General features: G+C 49.0%; 1 protein-coding gene across 4 annotated transcripts in view; it reads right to left on the reverse strand.

Moving 5' to 3' along the window:
• CFAP44 (cilia and flagella associated protein 44) overlaps positions 1-20,658 on the reverse strand; it is a 79,894-nt gene that overhangs the window by 14,321 nt on the left and 44,915 nt on the right. For all 4 annotated transcript variants that reach the window (XM_073308494.2, XM_073308486.2, XM_073308479.2 and 1 more), the window contains 9 exons: positions 18,701-18,756; positions 10,703-10,865; positions 9,898-10,028; positions 8,533-8,726; positions 7,880-8,060; positions 6,401-6,578; positions 2,588-3,091; positions 1,705-1,908; positions 411-606 (listed from right to left, as the gene is read on the reverse strand). In XM_073308494.2, coding sequence (XP_073164595.2) covers positions 411-606; positions 1,705-1,908; positions 2,588-3,091; positions 6,401-6,578; positions 7,880-8,060; positions 8,533-8,726; positions 9,898-10,028; positions 10,703-10,865; positions 18,701-18,756 — 1,807 coding nt within the window. The remainder of the gene's footprint in view (positions 1-410; positions 607-1,704; positions 1,909-2,587; positions 3,092-6,400; positions 6,579-7,879; positions 8,061-8,532; positions 8,727-9,897; positions 10,029-10,702; positions 10,866-18,700; positions 18,757-20,658) is intronic.

A 20,658-nucleotide genomic window follows, 5' to 3' on the forward strand; every position in this document is an offset into this window, starting at 1 on the left:
AGATTGAAAGGGAAATTTAGTGTACACAGACGCCAGACTGACAGCTGTCCATAGATCAGGTACAGCATAGGCAGCAGCTGTATAAAACTCCCTTTTTCCACTCAACACCTACATGCCTCAACACTGATTTGAAGGAACCAACTTTTAAGGTCTTTTGACATTACACATACAATTGTGCAAGGGATGTGGTTACAACACTATTATCCCTCATGATGGTTACAGAACAGTTTGGTCTTGTAGTATAGATTGGACCTAATCATATGTTTTGTTTATGACCTGGAACCAGGTTAAAGCCTCATATCTGCCCAGGGCTTCAGCCAAGTTTTGGGACACAGTTCAGTGCCATCTCTACATTATAAGGCTGAATTGTGTAAACAAATACATAACCCTCGAGAAACAATGCATCCAACCTCTGTCTCCTTCCACATCTTTCTTCTTAACACGCTTGATCTTCTTCTTCAGGACCTTAGTGAGGAAGCTGGCAAATTTGTTGTTCTCTCCAAGGGATGCTTGGAAAGTGGCATAAAGTGCCTTCTCGCGTTCCTGAAGCTTTGCAATCTCATATTTTTTATCCTCCATCTGTGAGAGGTAGTTGTCTAATTTCCACTAAAAAAACAAAAACAACCCCCCCCCCAATGTAAAACAACTCAGTACATTAGACTGATAGAGAGCTGTGAAGCATTAGCCTTTTACACTGTTATCAGCACCTGTTAGATCTTTTTAGCATATATGTAAAGGCAGCAATTCCTAGTAGTGAGAAAAGGATTGGTGGTCGGGCTCTCTGCTTTCTATTCCCAATTCTCTGCCAATCACTTGCTGTGTGATGCTGGACAAGTCACTTCCCTTCTCTGTGCTTCAGTTTCATCATCAGTAAAATGAGGATAATGATACTGACCCACTTTATAGTGAAATCTACTATATAAATGCTAATTATTATAATTTATGCATTTCAGTTGTTGAATTAAGAGCAATTTATCTGTCTAAAGAGAGAGACAGACAGACTTGTTGAAATTGGTAGGCTTGAAATTTGATTTACTTTTTTTTTCTTCTTCCCTAATCTGTGCCCCAGTCTAGCAAAGCACATAAGCATCTGTTTAACTTAAAGAACATGGTTCCACTGACTTCAATTCTTCAGTTAACCAAATTCCAAGTGCAGAGGCAAATTCTCTGTGAAGTTACACTTGTGTTACCCATTTGAAAAAGGAAAGGGTGACACAGATGTAACCCTGGGCAGAATTTGGCCTGAAGAATCTGTTACTGAAGATGCATGAGCCAGAAAGATCCCAGTTTGAATCTCAGATCTCAGGATTAGTTAGTAGGCCTTGGAGTTTGCAAAATCACCTTTATATCTGTAAAGAAAGCAAATCTGATCTGGCATCACTGAGATGCAATAAAGGTGGAGCCCCATGATGCTATTTTTACAGTCACCTTCCAAAGGAGAACTGCATATTTTAAGGTAGGCTGTAGATTTTAATTTCACACTTCCAATGGTTTATAAAAATACAAGCATGAAGGGAAAGAAGAATCCATATTTAAGTTAAAAGGACTGCCCTTATATTATCACCAAATGTTTCTTAGAATTCAGCACTAAGAAGTTGGCTGGTGCATAAGGACAGCAGAATGACATTCCCGCCTCTTTTTGAGATGTTTATTTCCAGGCTCACCAGTTGCAGTAGTAACAAATCAGATGTGTATCCTACATACTTGCATCTCTTCCACCTCATTGGTGAGGCTGTTGACACGCTCCTGGAGAGTGTCCTCATGTTTCTCAAAGTTCTTAAGGAGAAGCAGCTCCTCAAACCACGTGATGTGACGTAGGTCAGCACACTTCATCTGCGTGTCCAGCTTCAGCTTCTGGTGCCGCAGGAGGTGGAGCTCAGCATCAAAGGTGATCACCAGTTCATTGATCTGGAATGTGGGAAGGGGCAGAAGTGGAGTGGGGAAAAAAATCACAAAGTGAATCTAAATATGCAAGGCAAGAGACAGGAGCAAAAAAGAAAAATCTCCTGCCTGTTAAACCAACAACTTGCCAGCAACATTTATTATGAGCTACTTTGGTATTCAGGATAACAACATTAATCCCTGGGAATGTTTTTGATATCCATGGGAGCAAATATAAGAATCACCAGAAATTCCACAGATGTTTCGATGCCTCCCATCATCCCCAATTAATCACTTTTCTATGCTGGCCTACACTTTCATGTAATCTCCTGCCTACTGCAGTGGTAGACTCATGTTACTGACCTCCACCTCATCCACCCTCTTGCAGAATATCTGCCAACTTCTTCCTTGGGCAGGTACAACAGTTTCAGCATCTGCCAAAACTAGATTAATCAGGGGTTTTCTTTCAGAGGCAAGGTAATACCCACAATGGTGTTCTAGTGCTCTCTCTGAAGTTTAATGCATCAGCTCTACAGTTTGATCTAGTGGACTCTCCTGGACTTCCAGAAGGCAATCAATGCAAAAGCCAAAAGATGCCACAGCATCAGTGGGACAGATGTAAAGAGAGGTCTGTGAACTGGTTTTGTTTTGGGCATGGTAGGGGCAGTCCCCTGAAAACTTGAAAAGTTCCCTTTTATTCTCCTACCCTCTTGATCAAGGTCTCCTGAAGGTAAATGTTTCGGATCTTCTCCCGTTTTAAAATTTCCAGCTCCATCTCTGTTGGCTCTGACTTTTCAATCTCAAAAACCTTTGGTTGCATTGGGATGACTGAGGATCCTATTCTCATTGATCTCACACTTGAGGCTCTTGAGGAGGAGTCTATTTCTTTTAGAGAAGGTGCATGAAGGAACTTTCCCCCAAACACTGTAAATGATGCATTCTCTTCCACCTGCTCAGAGAGCCTTTTCTTGTTCTCCTCCTCTTGTTTGAACTTCAAGAGAATATTATTGTCATACTGGAATTTTTTTTCTGGAGTCTCCTCCAGGTGTAACTGAGGGATCGGGGGAATAGGAAGTTGTTGAGATGCATCCAAGGCTGATTTTATGGATTTCAGTTCTTGGACCAGGCAGATGATCTCTTCAATAACAGCCACCTTGAGGTCCCTAAGGGAGATGATCCATTTGTTCATGGTCAATTTCTTTTCATGGACCTGCAAAGAGGAGGAATTTTAGTGTGACTTGCCAAGGACACTTCTACAGCATAAAATCTTCTCTGACACAGGACACTGATCAGTGGTTTGTCTAACTTAAACAATCCTGAAGGGTTTAAATGCTTAACACAATAGATATAGAGAGGTTACTTATCAGTAACTGTTGTTCTTCAAGTGTGTCACCTCTGCATAGTCACACTTATGGGATTAGCACCTCCTGGTACTAAATTGTGGAATCTTTCTAGTGAGCAGGATCTGTTGGGGACACTCACACTCTTTCCCATGCAGAAGATTCCATGGGCATCAGAGGAGGAGTGGGGCCCCAACCACACTTCAGTTCCTTCCAGAGGCGGCAGAAGTTCACGTTAAATGGGGGGCGGTGTGGGCAAAGTGTGGGGACAGCAGAACAGAAGGAAGAAATTGGGGTCTCTCTCTCACCAGCAATAACTGCTCCTGGGCCTGGTCCTATCACCTCATTTCTACATGCTTCCGCGCCTGATCCCAGGTGCCACAACAGCTGTTCCAGTCTCTCTTGGTCCTGGTCTCATCTCCGCCCCCAGCAGCTGCAGAGCCCCACCCAGCCTGAGCAGCTGCACAGTTTACGAAATGCTAATCTATGTTTCTGCAGAGGCAGAAACATAAATCAGCTCCCACAATATTTCAGTTGCAGGGGACCTAGCCCCCACCACTGTCCTGGTTCTGCTGCTCTTGGTTTCTTCCCTAATTTCAGAGTGCTTGATCTGAGAAGAGGGTTAGGTGGACAGGGAATGTAAACATGCAGAGGCACCACTCTCAAAGAACAATAGTTACAGGTAAGCAACCTCCTTTCTTCTTTGAGTGGCTTCTGTATATTCCCACTCATCAGAGATTAGAGAGATTAACAAATTAAGTTTTCCCACGGGAATCCTCACTACATGAGCACTCAGGTTCAAGTACATTTAAAACAATTTTAGGCATCCGTGCCTGAAACAAAGTTACCTGCTAAATCCACCAGAGGATGAAAACCCAAAATCTTCCTAACACTGCAGCAGAATAGGTTCCAGGACTAAAGCATAAGACTACAAGTGGCACCAAAGGGCCCAATCTGATTATAACCAAGACCTTTGGTGCCAAGGCAGGGTGATTCCAGGAGTGGCTGCCAAAATTTCTCTCTCTCTCTCTCTCTCTCTCTCTGTATTGCTTCCCTGAAGTTTGGAGGATGTTAATGTGCAGTTGAGTCAATAACAACCTTGGACATTTTCAAAGTCAGAGCATCAGCACCAGATTAGAAGTCTTAGTTATTTTCAGAGACAATAGTGGTGTAGCACTGAATGAGACTCAGTAGGTACCAGAGCTATCTCCGTCTGGGCCTGGGAAGGCGTTTCCAAGGTTTTAGAGTACAGAGAATGTCTCTGCACTCTAGGACATCTTGGTTAGGGAACCCAAAGGAAGGGGTCATTACCCAATAAAGGGAGTTTGAGGTCCTACTCAGAACCCCAGCCTGGAAACATGGACTGTTCTACTGATTTTATATGGAGGAATTCCCACACAAAGAATGCCAGAGCCTCATCTGATTATCCTGGAGATCTGGGTATTGCTGACCCTGGGTACTAATCTACTTTGACAAATGGCTTACCCAAGGAAATGGTGCTCGATCCTTGCCACCAAGCTATATTGGCTCAGTTGGATCCATGTATCCTAAGCCATTTGAGTTGGGTACAAAATCACTTCAACTAAGGTTGACCTTAGCGCCAGGTACATTGTACACCAAGCCACTTAAAGCAAGTGGCTCACCAGTGTCAATTGCGCTGGATCCTCAGCACTAGACCTGGTCAACCCAGAAGGATCCAGAGATCTAACACTTCTTATACTGGTGCTTGACCACTTCAGGCATGCAGTACACCAGCTAACAGTGCTTAGCACCAGCCTCAGATGACCCAGAGGGGAGAACATAAATGCCATGTACAGTGGGCACCAGACTACATCATCAAGTGGTTCACCAGGATCCATGATACTGGATCCTAAGCACTTTTTTTGGTTAACTGGGATGAATCTATTGATGTCCATGGTGTTAGAACCTTGGTGCTCAACTAGATTGATCTGAAAAGACCTGGGAACCTCAGCAACATAGTGATGATGCCAGGATGCCAGCGCTGAATTCAGTTGATCCAGAAGAATCCAGAAACTGTGGCACTACATCAATTATGTCTGAACCTCAGCAGTAAATTCAGTCAGACGAGGGGGGACCCAAGAGTCTTGATGGTGCACTGATAGTTCTGGAACCTTGGCTCCAATAGGACCCAGAGACTGCAGGATCACATTGACAGTCTGAGGACCTAAGTGCCAAATTAGCTCAGCCTGGAGGAATATAGGGTCCTCCGCATCAGGCTCACTCACTGGGAAAAGATCAGGGAGATGGATGCCACTTAAAGAGGTCACAGAGCCACTTAGGCTAGCAGACGTATAAAATTGATGCTGGACTTACACATTACCAGACTTAGTCGACTGGGCCTGCGGAGTTTCCCCCATCAGCAGGGGTATTTGAGGAAGCCCTCCTGTCCCTGTAGGCCACACAGACAATTCCCAGGCCTGACAGCTACCGTTTTTTCTTGGTTCTTTTAACTTAAGAAGCATGTTTTGACTAACTGCCAGTCTAACTAATTAAGATGAAAAAGCCCCCAAAGGGCAGAAGAAAAGGAAAGAAACCAATGAGGAGAGCCTTGAGGACACTGCACGTGCTCCATGCTCGCTGCACCTTCAGCAGTTAAAAGGAACTGAAGGGCAGGTGGGACCACCCCCCCTTTTATACCCTCAGAATTTTCCACAAGGATGGGAGGGGTGAATAGCCCTAATGGACCATGCTTACTAGAAAGATTCCACAGCTCCATGCCAGGAGGCACTAATCCCACAAATGTCAATATGCAGATACCACATAAAGAAGAACTGTTAATTCTGTTTTTATAATGGTGCAACATGGTGGGGGAGGGAGTTAGGTCACTGAGTTTCTGGAGAAAGTTTATTAACCTCTGCATGGTAGTGTTTTTGGAATTATGCAAAATATTGATGTTTCTATTAAAGGGTGGGGGAAAATTAATATATCTGCTTGGTCAATGAGGGCCATTTGAGGATTATTCTAATGGGTATGGATTGATGTAACCTTGGGCTAGATGAAATACAAAAGCTTGGCAAAATGACCACCAATGTGCAGTTAAAATTGACCACACATGGTCTGTCTTTAGTAGTCCTCCATCCTGTCACTTTCAAAACATTTTGCAATTGCTCATTTTCTAGATAACATTTTTTTCCAAAAAGGGGAATCCATTTACATACCGCCACCTCTAACGACCTAAGCTGCATCTTCTTCTTCTCTGCGTTCATACGCATGTGCTCCGGGATCTTGTAGTTTGTGGCTGTCTTCAGTTTGAAATCCCCCATGTTTTCCTGAGCCTCTTTGATGTCCTGAACATCCTTGGGGTTCTCATAGTTGTCACTGGGTTTGCTCTTGTATCTGCCAAACACCAAAACCAAGCAGAAATTCTAAGGCTGCACAAATCTCCCACCTCTGTGCTTACCTTACCCATTGATAATGCCTGCTTTGTGCAACAAGGCTTGGTAGGAGAGGTAGGTGTCAGTGGAAGACTAAGCACTACTTAGAAGGAAATATCAGTTGTTTGGAAGAGTTTATCTAGGTGTTTAGCAGGAATGTCAGAAAGTGATCCATACCTGGGGATGAATGTCTCCTTCAGTTTTGAAGAGAAAAACAAACATACATAGGAAGATGTGATTTTTAAAAACTAAACAAATACGTGATGTAGCTCTGCCATTAAGGACAGATTCAAATAAGACCCTTGAATGAGGCTCTGGGCTCGGAGAAGACCCTTGTATAGCAGTGAGCAGCAGATAGCATTCTATAAAGCTGATTTCAGCTGACAAAACACCCAATGAAGAGGAGACGGCACCACCATCTGTAGTGCCTCCTCTGATTCAATACCTCAAGCCATGTTAAGACCCAAGGAAGGAGTTACATGACTAATTCAACTGATGTGCATAGCACATGCTGCTGACTTTCTCAGAGAGGTGGTTCGCAAAGTTCTGCTTGGCTGCAGCATAGAGTACAGGGCCTGATTGTACAGTTCTTATCCAGTCAAATTCTCAATGACTTCAAGACTTTCCAACTCATTGCACTCTCCTTCTGCCTCCATTGCTGGCTCCATTCATGCCAGTAAGCTACACATTAAGTTTGAAGAGATTCCTGTTTTCCGTGCATTTTGAAAGACTCTTGTCATTTTCCATTTTAAGAGCAGAACCAGCAGGGAAAGGGAAGGGACAGTGTGACCTGTACGTAGACACATGCTAACATAATGTTTATGATGTTAGTGCAAGTGGCTCACCCACACTATCACTGCTCAAGGGGTTAATCAAGGGCTGACCCAGAAGTCTTGGTGGCCCCAAGCCAAGATGGAATTGGACACCTCCAACAAGTACTCCCTGCTTCCTTTTCCATCACCTTCCCACCTGTTTGAGCAACCTATCTGGTCATTGATTGTGTCATTTAGCCCTCCTCATTGACATTGCTTTAAAAGAGAAGCCGTGGCAGCCAGCACAAAAGATTCTAAGGTTCACTTGAGATTCAAGGGCACCTGCTGTCTATAACTGACATTTGGAGCTAATTAGTTTTTAAATTGCCCCCTTAGAATAATAGGGAATTATACAAAAATGTAACAGTGGCATATAAGAGCTAAGTACAATTATTTGACCACAGACAAAGGCAGGCCAGTGGAAAGATGCAGTTTGTGATTCAGGACTTACAGTTCATCCCACTCCTTCCTTCTTTGCATAATCTTAGCTTTGGCCCTGTCCGCTTTCTCCATAATTTTTCTAACTTGTTCAAGTCGGTTTCCACCAAAACGTCCTATAGCACCTTGCAGCTGGGGCCTTTTCTTCAGCTTGTCAGCTTCCATCTCCTCTTCAGTAACTCCAGCAGCCTGACCTAAAAAGAATGAAGTGGGTGTGTAAGCATTAGGTATTTTTATGTGACCTAAAAGCAAGTCAAGGCTACTGTAAGCCACACTGGGCCAGCTCCTCAGCTGGTAAAAATCAGCATAGCTGCAGTCAATGGTCCTTCACTCATGCCATATTATCAATCAGTGAAAAAAACTGTGCAACCTTGTGTCCCCTTTGGGTTGATGGGTTTTTGCCAACTTTGACTAGAATGTGAAAAACATCTGGTTCTAAATGGCAGAGGGGAACTGTTGACTGAGAATGCAATGTGGTGACCGAAACAGAACATGAAGATAACTCTGTTACCAGCTTCTGTTGCCAAGTTTCTTTGCTTAAAAGTGATGTGATATACTGCAGTCTCTTCCACTCAAGCTCACAAAAATAAACAAGGTGAGATGAAGGATGGAAAGCACATTATGGTAAACAGAATAGCAGCATTTAGGCCTTTGCATATATCTTACTTGTCTCTTTCTGGCTTTCTCGCCTTTGCTCTGCTTCTTTTGCTAATTTGCTTGTTCTCCTTTTCCCTCTTTGACTTTGTTTTCTGGCTTTGTAGTACCTCTCGGAGATTGCCAGGAGCCTATATGTAGAGATTTGATGATTACTTCCTATAGCATGAACGACCACTGTGTCAAATTCCAATGTGTCCCGAAACCTAAGGAAACAAAATAGAGATAACATTCATTATTGTCTGATTTCTGCAGTAGCAGTCTATGAAGTATTTTCCTTCTAGCCCATATTGCTGTCCCCAAAAGGCTTAAACAATGTATTATACTAATTAAACATATTATACAATCATAGTATCTGCAAACATAAAACAACAGGTATCAGTGCTATGACAGAAGTACTGTCCACTGACATCATGAAATCTAGAAATGGAGCCACTCAAGAGTGGGCAGGGAGGAATAGCTCAGTGGTTTGAGCATTGGCCTGCTAAACTCAAGGCTGTGAGTTCAATCCTTGAGGGGGCCGTTTAGGGATCTGGGACAAAAGTGGGAGATTGGTCCTGCTTTGAGCAGGGGGTTGAACTAGATGACCTCCTGAGGTCCCTTCCAACCCTGATATTCTATGATTCTATGTCAACAATACCTCATCCACCAAAATGGTGTCTAAGGCATCTGACAGATCTAGTTGAACCAACATAGATAGTTGATCTGTGTCTAACACCAGAAAAATCACCTAACAGAGCAATCTCTATATCAAACTCAGGTCTAAAACCAGACTGGACAGGGTCAAGGAAATCTGAGGAGTCCAGGAATCAACAGAATTGCATCACTACAGCATTCTTCCCCACAAAAGGGAGATTCCCAATAGGGTTTTAATTGGTGAGATTCCTCACATCAGGAGATGGTTTATTGAGCAGTGGTCAAACAATCTGTTCTTAAGTAATGCTGGTACACTGCCCTCCTAAAAGGAGACAAAGACCATCTCTTCCATAGCAAGCTCAGTTTGTCCCCAGCTGCACTTCACCACACATGAAGGACATGGGTTCACTACACAGTTTATTCCTCAAAGTTCCACCAGCACTTCTAGAACCCCAGCAAATGTCACTGGCTTAAACTCAAACAGAGCTGTTCCCCCAAAACCTGGCTCTGATGCCATGGAGGTGGATAGCACAGTCCTGATTCAGTAATAACCTGATTTGCATATCAGTGCTTGCCTAACTTGTGTATGTTTCAGACCAAATGAGAATATAGTCACAAACAGGACATAGATACACTTTAGTTCTATGAAAAAGATGTTCCCTTCTTGTTCCTCAAGGCAGACAGAACTTAGTTAATGAAAGATCTCAAGGTGGAGGAGGGTGAAAGAAAGCTAGTCCTTACCGACTCTGCAATTTCTGTAGCCCAATGCGGTGCTTCTCCTGATCCCAGGCCAACTCTTTCTGCACTAGTTGGATTCTCTGTGCTGTCTGCCTATCCATCTCCTCACGGATTCTGTGGTCCATCTCGAATTCCTGCAGATAAATGGGAAACTGTGTCATAGCATGCTGAATGCTAGGCTATGACAGTAGCAGTGGTTAGGTTTAAGACATATTTTTGTTCAGACATAGGAGTTGATGTGTATCAACCCAACTGCTCACTCCAGCAGCTGTTCACCACAGTGGAGAGAACCACGTTCTTCCAAAACTCTTCTCTAATGTCACCCAGCACTAGGCTCCTGGCATATTAAAATATATACATACACACACACACACACACACACACACACACCCCCCTTCTTCCAATCCATCTGAAATTGAAAATCAATGAACTTCAATGCTTCTCCATAGCAGGCATCAAACACAGTGTGCAAGGGCAAACCAAGGCAAATCAGTACTTCCACCCCTTGCTAGCTTTACTACTTTCACTCACTTCAGAGTGGTTCTCTATCATATTTACATTCTCTTCACTGTAGCCTTTAAAGAGTGACTGGAGTCTATCGGTCTTACAGGTACTTCTGAGGCACTAACTTCTGCAGCACACTCAGAAATGCCTGTACCATGGGGAAGCAGTTTACTTAAGGAGCTGGAGTGGGAAGAGTGGGAAGATGGGTTGGTCATATTTTGATTCTAACACACTGGACACAGCTCATTTTAAAGTGGCAGCCTAATCCAGAGATAAAGGACCTATACACCAATCTGATGTGTACCTCTCTGTGTAGCTGCATGTGCTTTGGCAGCTCCATGTTCCTTTGAAGCAGATGATGAAACTCATGCCTAAGGATGATCAGCTCTTGCCTCTTTTTGTTTTTTTTGTCCTCTGCTGCCTTCATTATCTGGTCATATTCCTTTTTTTGCTTGGCATTCTCAATACTGGAAATGCATGAAAAAGGAAGCAGCATTATCTGGATGGTGGCGGGGAAGAGAGAGAGGAGACACCATAGTGTAGCCTTCTAGCCAGGAACAAACATAGATCATAATTCCGCCCTCATTGATACTCATGCAGCTCCCCTGGAATCAATGAGGCTAAAGAAAAGTAGAATGAAATATTAGACTGTAAGCTTTTGGGTGAAAGGATTATCATTTATTATATGTTTGTACAGTGCCTAGCACCAGGGATCCCTCTGGTTTAGTAGGCCTCTGTCAGGGTTCCTTCCCCACTCTGAACTCTAGGGTACAGATGTGGGGACCCGCATAAAAGACCCCCTAAGCTTATTCTTACCAGCTTAGGTTAAAAACTTCCCCAAGGTACAAACTTTGCCTTGTCCTTGAACAGTATGCTGCCACCACCAAGCGTTTTAAACAAAGAACAGGGAAAGAGACCACTTGGAGACGTCTTCCCCCCAAAATATCCCCCCAAGCCCTACACCCCATTTCCTGGGGAAGGCTTGAGAATAATATCCTAACCAATTTGTTACAAAGTCATCAAAGACCCAAACTTCTGGATATTGGAACAATGGAATAATCAGTCAGGTTCTTAAAAGAAGGATTTTATTTAAAAAAAAGAAAGGTAAAAATCATCTCTGTGAAATCAGGATGGCAAATACTTTACAGGGTATTCAGATTCAAAACACAGAGGATTCCCCTCTGGGCAAAATCTTAAAGTTACAGAAAACAGGAATAAACCTCCCTCTTAACACAGGGAAAATTCACATAAAACAAAAGAGAAACTGATCCACCTTGCCTGGTTTACCTATACTGGTTGCAATATTGCAGACTTGGATTACGATGGGTTGGAGAAGACGGATCTCTGTCTGGCCTCTCTCAGTCCCAAGAGAGAACAACCATGTAAACAAAGAACACAAACAAAAGCCTTCCTCCTCCCCAAGATTTGAAAGTATCTTGTCCCCTTATTGGTCCTCTGGGTCAGGTGCCAGCCAGGTTAGCTGAGCTTCTTAACCCTTTACAGGTAACAGGATGTTGCCTCTGGCCAGGAGGGATTTTATAGCACTGTATACGGAAAGGTGGTTACCCTTCCCTTTATATTTATGACAGCCCCTATGTACTATCAGAACATATTGTGACAGGGTCGGGCCAGATGGCTATAGGAGAGTAATTTTTTTTTGAAGCAAAAGATTTGCATAACACACTTACAAAGTAAAAACAGCAGCATATGCAATGTGTAACACAGCAACCAATCACAATTGTTTTCTCATTAGCTTCAGGGGAGGGAAGTGTTCAAGCTTGCCTGGGCCCAGAGCTGGGGGCTTCCTCAACTCTCGTGGTCTTCCACCCTTCCGAGTTACCTGGTGGCCCAGAGCGAGGGGGCTTCATCGACTCTCGTGGTCTTCCACCCCTTCGAGTTACCTGGCGCCACGCCCGAGTGTCACCAACAATTCCCTCCTCTGAAAGCACCCAACAAGAGGGGCAGGCTGTGGGGTGGACAATCCGGGGGGGAAATAGGGGAGGCACGTGCACCCACGTGTGAAAGGACCCCTCTAAGGTGGTGGTGTCCGCAGCATCAATGGCTGGGGCTGGGGTCCCTTACTCTCTCCCCCAGTCAAAGGGTCAGACAAAGGGACCCGGATGGGGACACTGAGCAGAGAACCTTGGACAGTGCCCACCGCTCCTCAAAAGCATCAAGGGAGTCGGTGGACACCGCCCAGAGGAACTCCGCCTGGATACGTGAACGGACCGAGGATCGGAAAACAGCCCCACAGTCAGAGGAAACTCCATCGGCCAACCTCCTCTCTCTGGTTTTATAGATGACTGTTTTAGCCAGGGCCAGGAGGAGGTTAACTAGGAGATCCCGCGACTTTGTGAGGCCATGGATGGGGAGTGCATAAATAAAAAGGTGAGGGGAAAAATGCAACCAAAAACATAATAGGAGATTTGTGAGGAGCTAGAACAGGGGCTGCAGCCTGGCGCACTCCAAATATACGTGCGCCAGGGTTTCCCTCACACCACAAAAGGGACAAGTATCTGGGACGAGGGTGAACCGCGCCAAGTATGTGCCCATGCTCACAGCTCCGTGAAGGAGCCGCCAACTGATGTCCCCGACGGGCCTCGGAACCAAGGTGGAATATAGGCTGGCCCACCGGGGCTGCTCACCCTCCAAAGGTGGCAGAAGGTCTCGCCACTTTGTGTTGGGGCAGGACACTAGGGTGAGGACGTGAAGGGTGTGGAGCACGAGCATGTATAGATGTTTCCTTGGCGCGGTTTGGAAGCGTACCGGCTGCAGTTCATGCAGCCAGCTTGCAGTGAAGGGGTGAGGGGGTCGATTGGGTCTGTGGGGCAGGGGTCCAATTAAAAGGTCCAGTGGGCCTGGGGTAGAGGGTGGGCGGGGCGTGCCCTCGAGCCGGACCCGGTTGAGGTAAGCTCGAGCAGCAGGCGGCAAAGTGGCCTTCACCTCCTGAAGTACGCGCCGGGAGGTGCGAGGTCTGGAGAGCCCCATGTGCCGGGCGAGCGCCAGGGGATCCAGCTAGTCTCCCCGGTCATACTCCAGGAGGTCTCTGACCCTTGTGACTTCTGCCAGGATCAAGCTCTGGCACACCGAGCCGGACTCCGCCACCTGCACACGGAGCTGGGGGTTGTGTAGCAGGGGCTCCGCGAGGAGATCTACCCCCTCGGTGGCCACCACAGACCTGGTCGTTAAAAACAGTTTCCAAGTCTGGAGGGGGTCCTGGTAGAAGACCGGCAGCCCCGAGAGGTCTCGCGGAAGACCTCCCAGATGGAGATAAAAGAGCTGCCGGTCATATCGGAGCCCTTGGATGCGGCGCAGGATGGCGTGCACCAGTGTGCTCCATACCGAACTGCCTGCACCATAGAGGAGCCTCTGTAGGGCCTGGAGGTGGAAGACACGGACCCGAGTGTGTAGACACTTCAGGCCCTGTCCTCCTTCCTTCAGGGGTATATGAACCACCTCTACAGGGGTCCAGTGCGTTCCTGACCAAAAGAACCCCAGAATCGATGTCCGGAGGTTGGTCAGGAAACCCGAGGCTGGGACCAGGGGGTTGAGCCGGTACCAGAGCATGGACAGGACTAGTTGATTAAGCACCAGTGCTCTCCCTCGGAGGGAGAGACATCTGAGTAGTCCCGTCCATTTCCGGAGCCGCTCTATCACCCCGCCCTCTAAATTTTCCCAGTTTTCCGGCAGAGAGGGATGCGTGGCAGAAAGGTAAACGCCAAGGTAGAGCAGCGGACCAGCGCTCCACTGGATGGTCTGAAGCGCGGGTAGGAGGGAGCTCGCCTGCTGCCAGTCTCCTACTGCCAAGCCAGAGCTCTTGACCCAGTTGACCTGTACGGAGGAGGCTGCCGAATAGATGGCCTGGCAAGCCTCCACCCGTGCCAAGTCGCCGGGGTCCTGGATCACGAGGAGCACTTCATCAGCGTACGCCAACAGGACCAGCTGCAGCTCCGGCTCCTGCAGCACCAACCCTGTCAACTTCCTGCGGAGGAGACAGAGGAAGGGTTTGATCGCCAGAGTGTACAGTTGGCCCGAGAGGGGGCACCCCTGCTGTACTCCTCGCCCGAAGCTGACCGGTTCGGTCAGGGTCCAGTTGAGCTTAACCAGACACTCTGCGGAAGTGTACAGCACCCGGAGAAAACCCACAAACTGGGGTCCAAAGCCAAATGCCTGCAGAGTGCTCAGGAGGTACCCGTGGTCCACCCTATCGAACGCCTTCTCCTGATCCAGGGACAGGAGGGCGAACGACAGACCGTCTCTACGCCCGAGTTCCAAAAGGTCCCGAACCATAAATAGGTTATCAAAGATACTGCAGTCTGGGACAGTGTAGGTCTGGTCTGGGTGGATCACGTCCGCCAGCACAGTCCGTAGCCGCAGCGAGATTGCTTTCGCTACAATTTTGTAGTCCGTGCTGAGGAGCGAGACGGGATGCCAATTTCATAAATCACGGTGGTCCCCCTTCTTTGGCAAGAAGGCGAGCACAGCTCGCCTGCACGAAAGAGGGAGGACCCCGCTCTGCAGAGACTCAGCCCAGACGGTGACTAGGTCTGGGCTGAGGACGTCCCAAAACACACGGTAGAACTCCATGGTCAGCCCGTCCATGCCTGGAGACTTATTAGTGGGCATACGACGGAGGGCTTCCGAGAACTCAGCCAGAGTGAGAGGCAATTCTAGCCAATCTCGGTTGCTCGTGCTGACCATAGGGAGCTCCTCCCAAAGCACTCTGCAAGCGCTAGGGTCAGTCGGATCCAGGGATCCGTGAGGGGGGTGCCATCTTCTGCCAGGAGGCAGGTGACGTATTTCTTAGCCCCCCTCATTTTCTCCAGGGCATAGAAGAAGCGGGAGCCACGATCCATCTCCCAAAGGAGGCGGATGCGGGATCGAACAAAGGCGCCCCGGGACCGATGGTCCTCGAGGGCCCAGAGCTCCTCCCGCTTCTCCTGGCACGCTCCGCAAGAGGAGCGGGTCTTCGGGGCTGGCGGCCAAACGCCTCTCCAGCTCTAAGACCTCCCATTCCAACTGCTCTATCGCCACATTTCTCTGTCGGCTGGTGCCCCGGGTGTAGTCGCGGCAGAAAAGCTGGGCGCGCACCTTCCCCAGGTCCCTCCATCGCCGCGCCGAGGGAAAGGCACGCCGCTGCCCTCGCCACGCCAGCCAGAATTCCCGGAAGGATGTCACGAAGCCTTCATCCTCCAACAGGCTGTTGTTAAAATGCCAATTGGCTGGTCCCGGCCTCTCCGCACAGAGGGAGGCTGTCATGGTGGCTAGGTGATGGTCAGAAAATGGGGCTAGCCGAATGCTGGAGGAGTGGGCTCATGAGAGACGGAAGCGTGATAAATAAATGCGGTCCAACCGGGAGTGGCTTGACTGATGGGCTTCCACGCGGACAATGGTGAACGTGGAAGTGTCATCCGGGTGGTGGTCACGCCGGATGTCCACTAGGGAGTGATGTTCAACGGTGTCCACGGCGGCCGGGCTCTGCTCAGTCCCCGAGTGGTCTCGCTCCTCGAGGGTGGTATTAAAATCCCCTCCCAGGACCAGGCACTCGTGAGAATCTAAGGTGCCGAGGAAGGCGGACGCCTGCTCATAAAATTGCAGCCGCTCCGGGCCCGATGTCGGGGCATAGACGTTAATGAGGTTAACCACGAGCCACTCTATATGGACCCAGAGATGCAGCAGGCGACCCAGCACCGCCTCGGCAACCCCTAGCACCTCGGGCCATAGGTCGGGGGAGAACAGGGTCACCACTCCAGCCTGCCGAATCGTGGAATGGCTAAAGTAGACCCTGTCCCCCCACTCCAGCCACCAACTGTCTTCGGCGGTCAGATCCGTATGGGTCTCCTGCAAGAAAATCACAGAGTACCCTCCCTCCCGAAGGAAGGAGAGCACCTGGGACCTGCGGAGAGCCATCCTACAACCCCGGGTGTTCAACGTTGCGATGGTGAGAGGTGTCATGGGGGGGGCCGGGGTGGGATCCTCACTGGCAGGGACGCTCGCATCCCCCAGCGGGCCGCGCAACAGTCCTTGACCCATCCCGTAGGTGAGTAATTGGTCACGGAAGACGCGGACCCGCCAGTAGGCCGCGGCATCCTGCTTCCCCAACCCTTTACCTTCCCCCATGAGGGCCCTTATGGCCCGGAGGATTTGAAAAAAATCCCCCCATCGCTGGAGAGCAAGCTGTACCTTGTTGCAGGAGCCACGGACATCCTCTAAAAACTTCCACAGCTCTCCTCGCAGCTCATGGGGGGGTGGGGTTACGGTTTCCCGGTTGTTCCCTGGTGGGGCCCTTGGTGCAGCCCCGTGGTCCACTAAAACGGACAAGCAGGGTGCGGATCCCCGACAGGGTGCCTGATGGGCTGGAGCTTCTAGGCCCGCCTCAAGCTCTGGGGCGATAGGGGGCGGTGGAGGGAAGATAGCAGCTCCTAATGGGCCGGGGCAGGAGAACACAAAGGCCGCTCCCTGGGGGTCATCAGTTGAGAAAGGGAAGGAGACAGCCCCGGTGGCGGCAATAACATTGCAGGAGGTAAATTGGATAGGGGTAGGGGTAGGGGCAGTGGCAGAGGCGAGGTTCTGGGTTTCGGGAGGCAAGCAGCTGGATGGTGGTGCCTCCCGATCAGACTCGAAGGTTAAGGGGGTGGGGAGGGAGCTCTCAGTGATACCGGGCGCGGGCTCTATGGTGGATTTAGCGGCCACAGCATCAGGAGGTGGATTATCTTCTGTTGGGCCCCCGCCCGGGAAGGAAATCGATTGCTCCGCACCAACAGGGGGTGCCCCTGGCGACGCGTGTCCCGGCCGCGTGGTGCCGGCTGTCACCTGAGCAGGCTCGGTGGTCGTCAGCGGGGTGCCATCAGTGGCCGGGTCGATGGAGGAGTCCAGGGGCTCCTCGGAGGTGGGAGCAGAAGCAGCAGTTAGGGGGAGGGAGCATGGGGAAGAGAGGGGTGGAGTGAGGTCGCCCAAATCGAGGTTTGCTGGCAAAAGGTCATCCTCCCCCTGGGCGACCGGGGTCAGATCTAGGGCCTCGATCTCCTCGAACATGGAGGAGAGGATACTTTCCGTCGCCTCGGGGTTCTCCCCGCTGGCACCCGCCACAACGGTTGCCTCGGGGTTCACGGGGGCTTCGGGTAGTGTCTGGACAGAAGGGGCTTCCTCGAGGGTCTCAGAGGGGAGACACTACCTTCCGGTGCTACCACGTCTTTCCCGGCTGACACCGGTGGATGGGACGCACTCGTGGGCAAAGTGGAAGGTTCGGCATCGGTGCCCCCCTTCCTGGTCTTCCGGGGGGCCTCCGCCTCGGGTAGCTGAGGCGGAGCTCGAGCCTTGGGCCCAGCCCTCCATGGCATCATCTGGGGGCTGGTTAGCAGGGGTCTTGTCAGGGGGTAAAGGCAATGGCTCAGGGACTTTTGGGGGGGACGGTGGGGGGACATAAGGGAGGGAGGATTTTCCCTGGGGCAGGCTCTCTCCCATGCCTGGTGGTATCTCTGCCACACCCTCCTCCATAGGCCCCGCCAGATTGTCAAAAGCGAGGGCGGGGCTCTCCCGCTCGTCTGGGCATTGTAGGGGAGGTGCCCCTTGGGCCTGAGCGCGAGAAGTAGTGGTCCGAAGAGGAGGGGGGGCAGGTTCAGGTATCGGACGGCGAGGGGCGTCAGCAATGACGGGGCCAATGTCCTGCCGGGTCTCGGGGATCCCAGATGCCCCTCCTTGCCGGGCTAAGGGGCAGTCCCTCCGGACATGGCCTGATGCCTGGCAGAGGTAGCACCGGGCTTCCCCCATGGAGAAATACACCCGGTAATGGGCCCCCTGGTGCGGGACGAGGAAGGACCCCTCGAGCGCCTCTCCAACACGCGCCGCCGACGGCAGTAGAAGCTGCACTTGCCAGCGAAAGGAAAAGATGTGACTGAGGGTGGGGTCCTTGCAACCTAACGGGAGAGGGCTGATGACAGAAACAGGTTTCCCCAGGGTGGAAAGGGCGGGTAACAGGCCAGCATTGGGGAGAAAAGGAGGGACAGAGGTCAGGACCAGGCGGACGCCCAGGGCCAAGACCCACCAAGGTAGAGCAGGAACTTTGTCACAATATATGTTAAATAATGATGTCAGAACATCATGCTACAAAAACAGGTGGATGAGATGGATGTCTGCATAAAGGCTGCACAGGCATCGAAGGCTCCGTGTGTCTTGAGACAATGGCCCAACTTTGGAGTGAGCTACTGCCTTCTCTAAAAAGGCAAAACAGCTGGGCCACATGACCTGGAGGCAGAGCTACCAGCAAGCGCAGCCTTTCTCACTTTCATCAAGCATGCCTTACCTGTAGGCACTAGGATCCTCAATATCTTCTGCAGTTTTCTCCTTTTCAAGATCTCCCTGTGAAGCAAAAATATAATCTTTGTGTAAACAAAGAATGACACTCAATGGCTCATGAGGCTGTTCCATAAATTAAGGAAGAACCCCACACTGCTGCTCACAAATCAAGTGATGTTTGTAAAGCCAGATGAAACCTTCATGATGAATGACACTACAGGGTCACTAAATATCAGGTTCTAATGGTTCCTAGGCAAAAAGGGGCGACTGCAATACTTACCAATGAACATATGAGGCCAAACTGATCCATGATGTAACTCAATTAACTTCAGTGGATTTGAGTTTGGCCCACAATGAATCCCATTTATGTCTAAAGGTAGCTACAAAATTTGAAAACTCTTCCATGTGACTAAAACTAGAATAGACACTCCCTGAAGAGTTACTTTGATAAGAAATAGCACTTTTAAGATGGACATAAAGCAATGCTGTCAACCTAGACTATGGAAATGATGTTGCACCTAATTCTGTTACTAAGTGCAGCTGCTAACATCATGTCCCAGGAGCAGATTATGATTGCAAGAGCATCCCCTAGTCAGCGCTTGAGGGATAACTCAGTGGTTTGAGCATTGGCCTGCTAAACCCAGGGTTGTGAGTTCAATCCTTGAGGGGGCCATTTAGGGATCTGGGGCAAAAATTGGGGAATGGTCCTGCTGCAAGCAGGGGGTTGGACTAGATGACCTCCTGAGGTCCCTTCCAACCCTAACCTTCTATGATTCTATGTTGTCAAGGTTCCTCCCCACTCTGAACTCTAGAGTACAGATGTGGGGACCTGCATGAAAACCTCCTAAGCTTACTTTCACCAGCTTAAGTTAAAACTTCCCCAAGGTACAAATTAATTTTATCCTTTGACCCTGGATCTCCACTGCCACCACCAAACTCTAACTGGGTTTACTGGGAAACGTAGTTGGACACGTCTTCCCCCCCAAAATCCTCCCAACCCTTGCACCCCACTTCCTGGGGAAGGTTTGGTAAAAATCCTCACCAATTTGTACAGATGACCACAGACCCAAACCTTGGATCTGAGAACAATGAAAAAGCATTCAGTTTTCTTACAAGAAGACTTTTAATAGAAGTAAAGAAATCACCTCTGTAAAATCAGCATGGTAGATACCTTACAGGGTAATTAGATTCAAAACATAGAGAATCCCTCTAGGCAAAACCTTAAGTTACAAAAAAAGACACACAGACAGGAATAGTCATTCTATTCAGCACAGTTCTTTTCTCAGCCATTTAAAGAAATCATAATTAACACATACCTAGCTAGATTACTTACTAAAGTTCTAAGACTCCATTCCTGGTCTATCCCCAGCAAAAGCAGCATACAAACAGACACAGACCCTTTGTTTCTCTCCCTCCTCCCAGCTTTTGAAAGTATCTTGTCTCCTCATTGGTCATTTTGGTCAGGTGCCAGCGAGGTTACTTTTAGCTTCTTAACCCTTTACAGGTGAGAGGATTTTTCCTCTGGCCAGGAGGGATTTTAAAGGGGTTTACCCTTCCCTTTATATTTATGACAGATGTTATAAAGATCATTAGAGCCCTGCAAATCCACGGGTATCCACTTTATATCCGTGGACCATTTCTGCGGATAGCAGCATGGATGCAGATACAAATTTTGTATCCGTGCAAGGCTCTGACGGTAAGAGCCAGGCGGGCAGCTGTGAGGAACCACGAAACGGATCCTCCACCTGCCCTGGGTGGGGGGTCCTGGGGAACAGGGACACTGGATGGGGGGCTGCTCAGGCCCCCCCACCCAGGGAAGGTGGAGGTTCCGCCATGGCTCCCCACAGCTGCCTGCCTGGCTCTCACTGTGGCTAGGCTGCGGCTCCCAGCCGCAACCCCCTCCCAGCTGGAGCCAGGTTGGGGAGAGCCACGTTGGCAGCTGTGGGGAGCCTGGGTCTCTCCACC

The sequence above is a fragment of the Lepidochelys kempii genome, chromosome 1 (assembly GCF_965140285.1).
Source record: "Lepidochelys kempii isolate rLepKem1 chromosome 1, rLepKem1.hap1, whole genome shotgun sequence".
Taxonomy (NCBI): Eukaryota; Metazoa; Chordata; order Testudines; family Cheloniidae; genus Lepidochelys; species Lepidochelys kempii.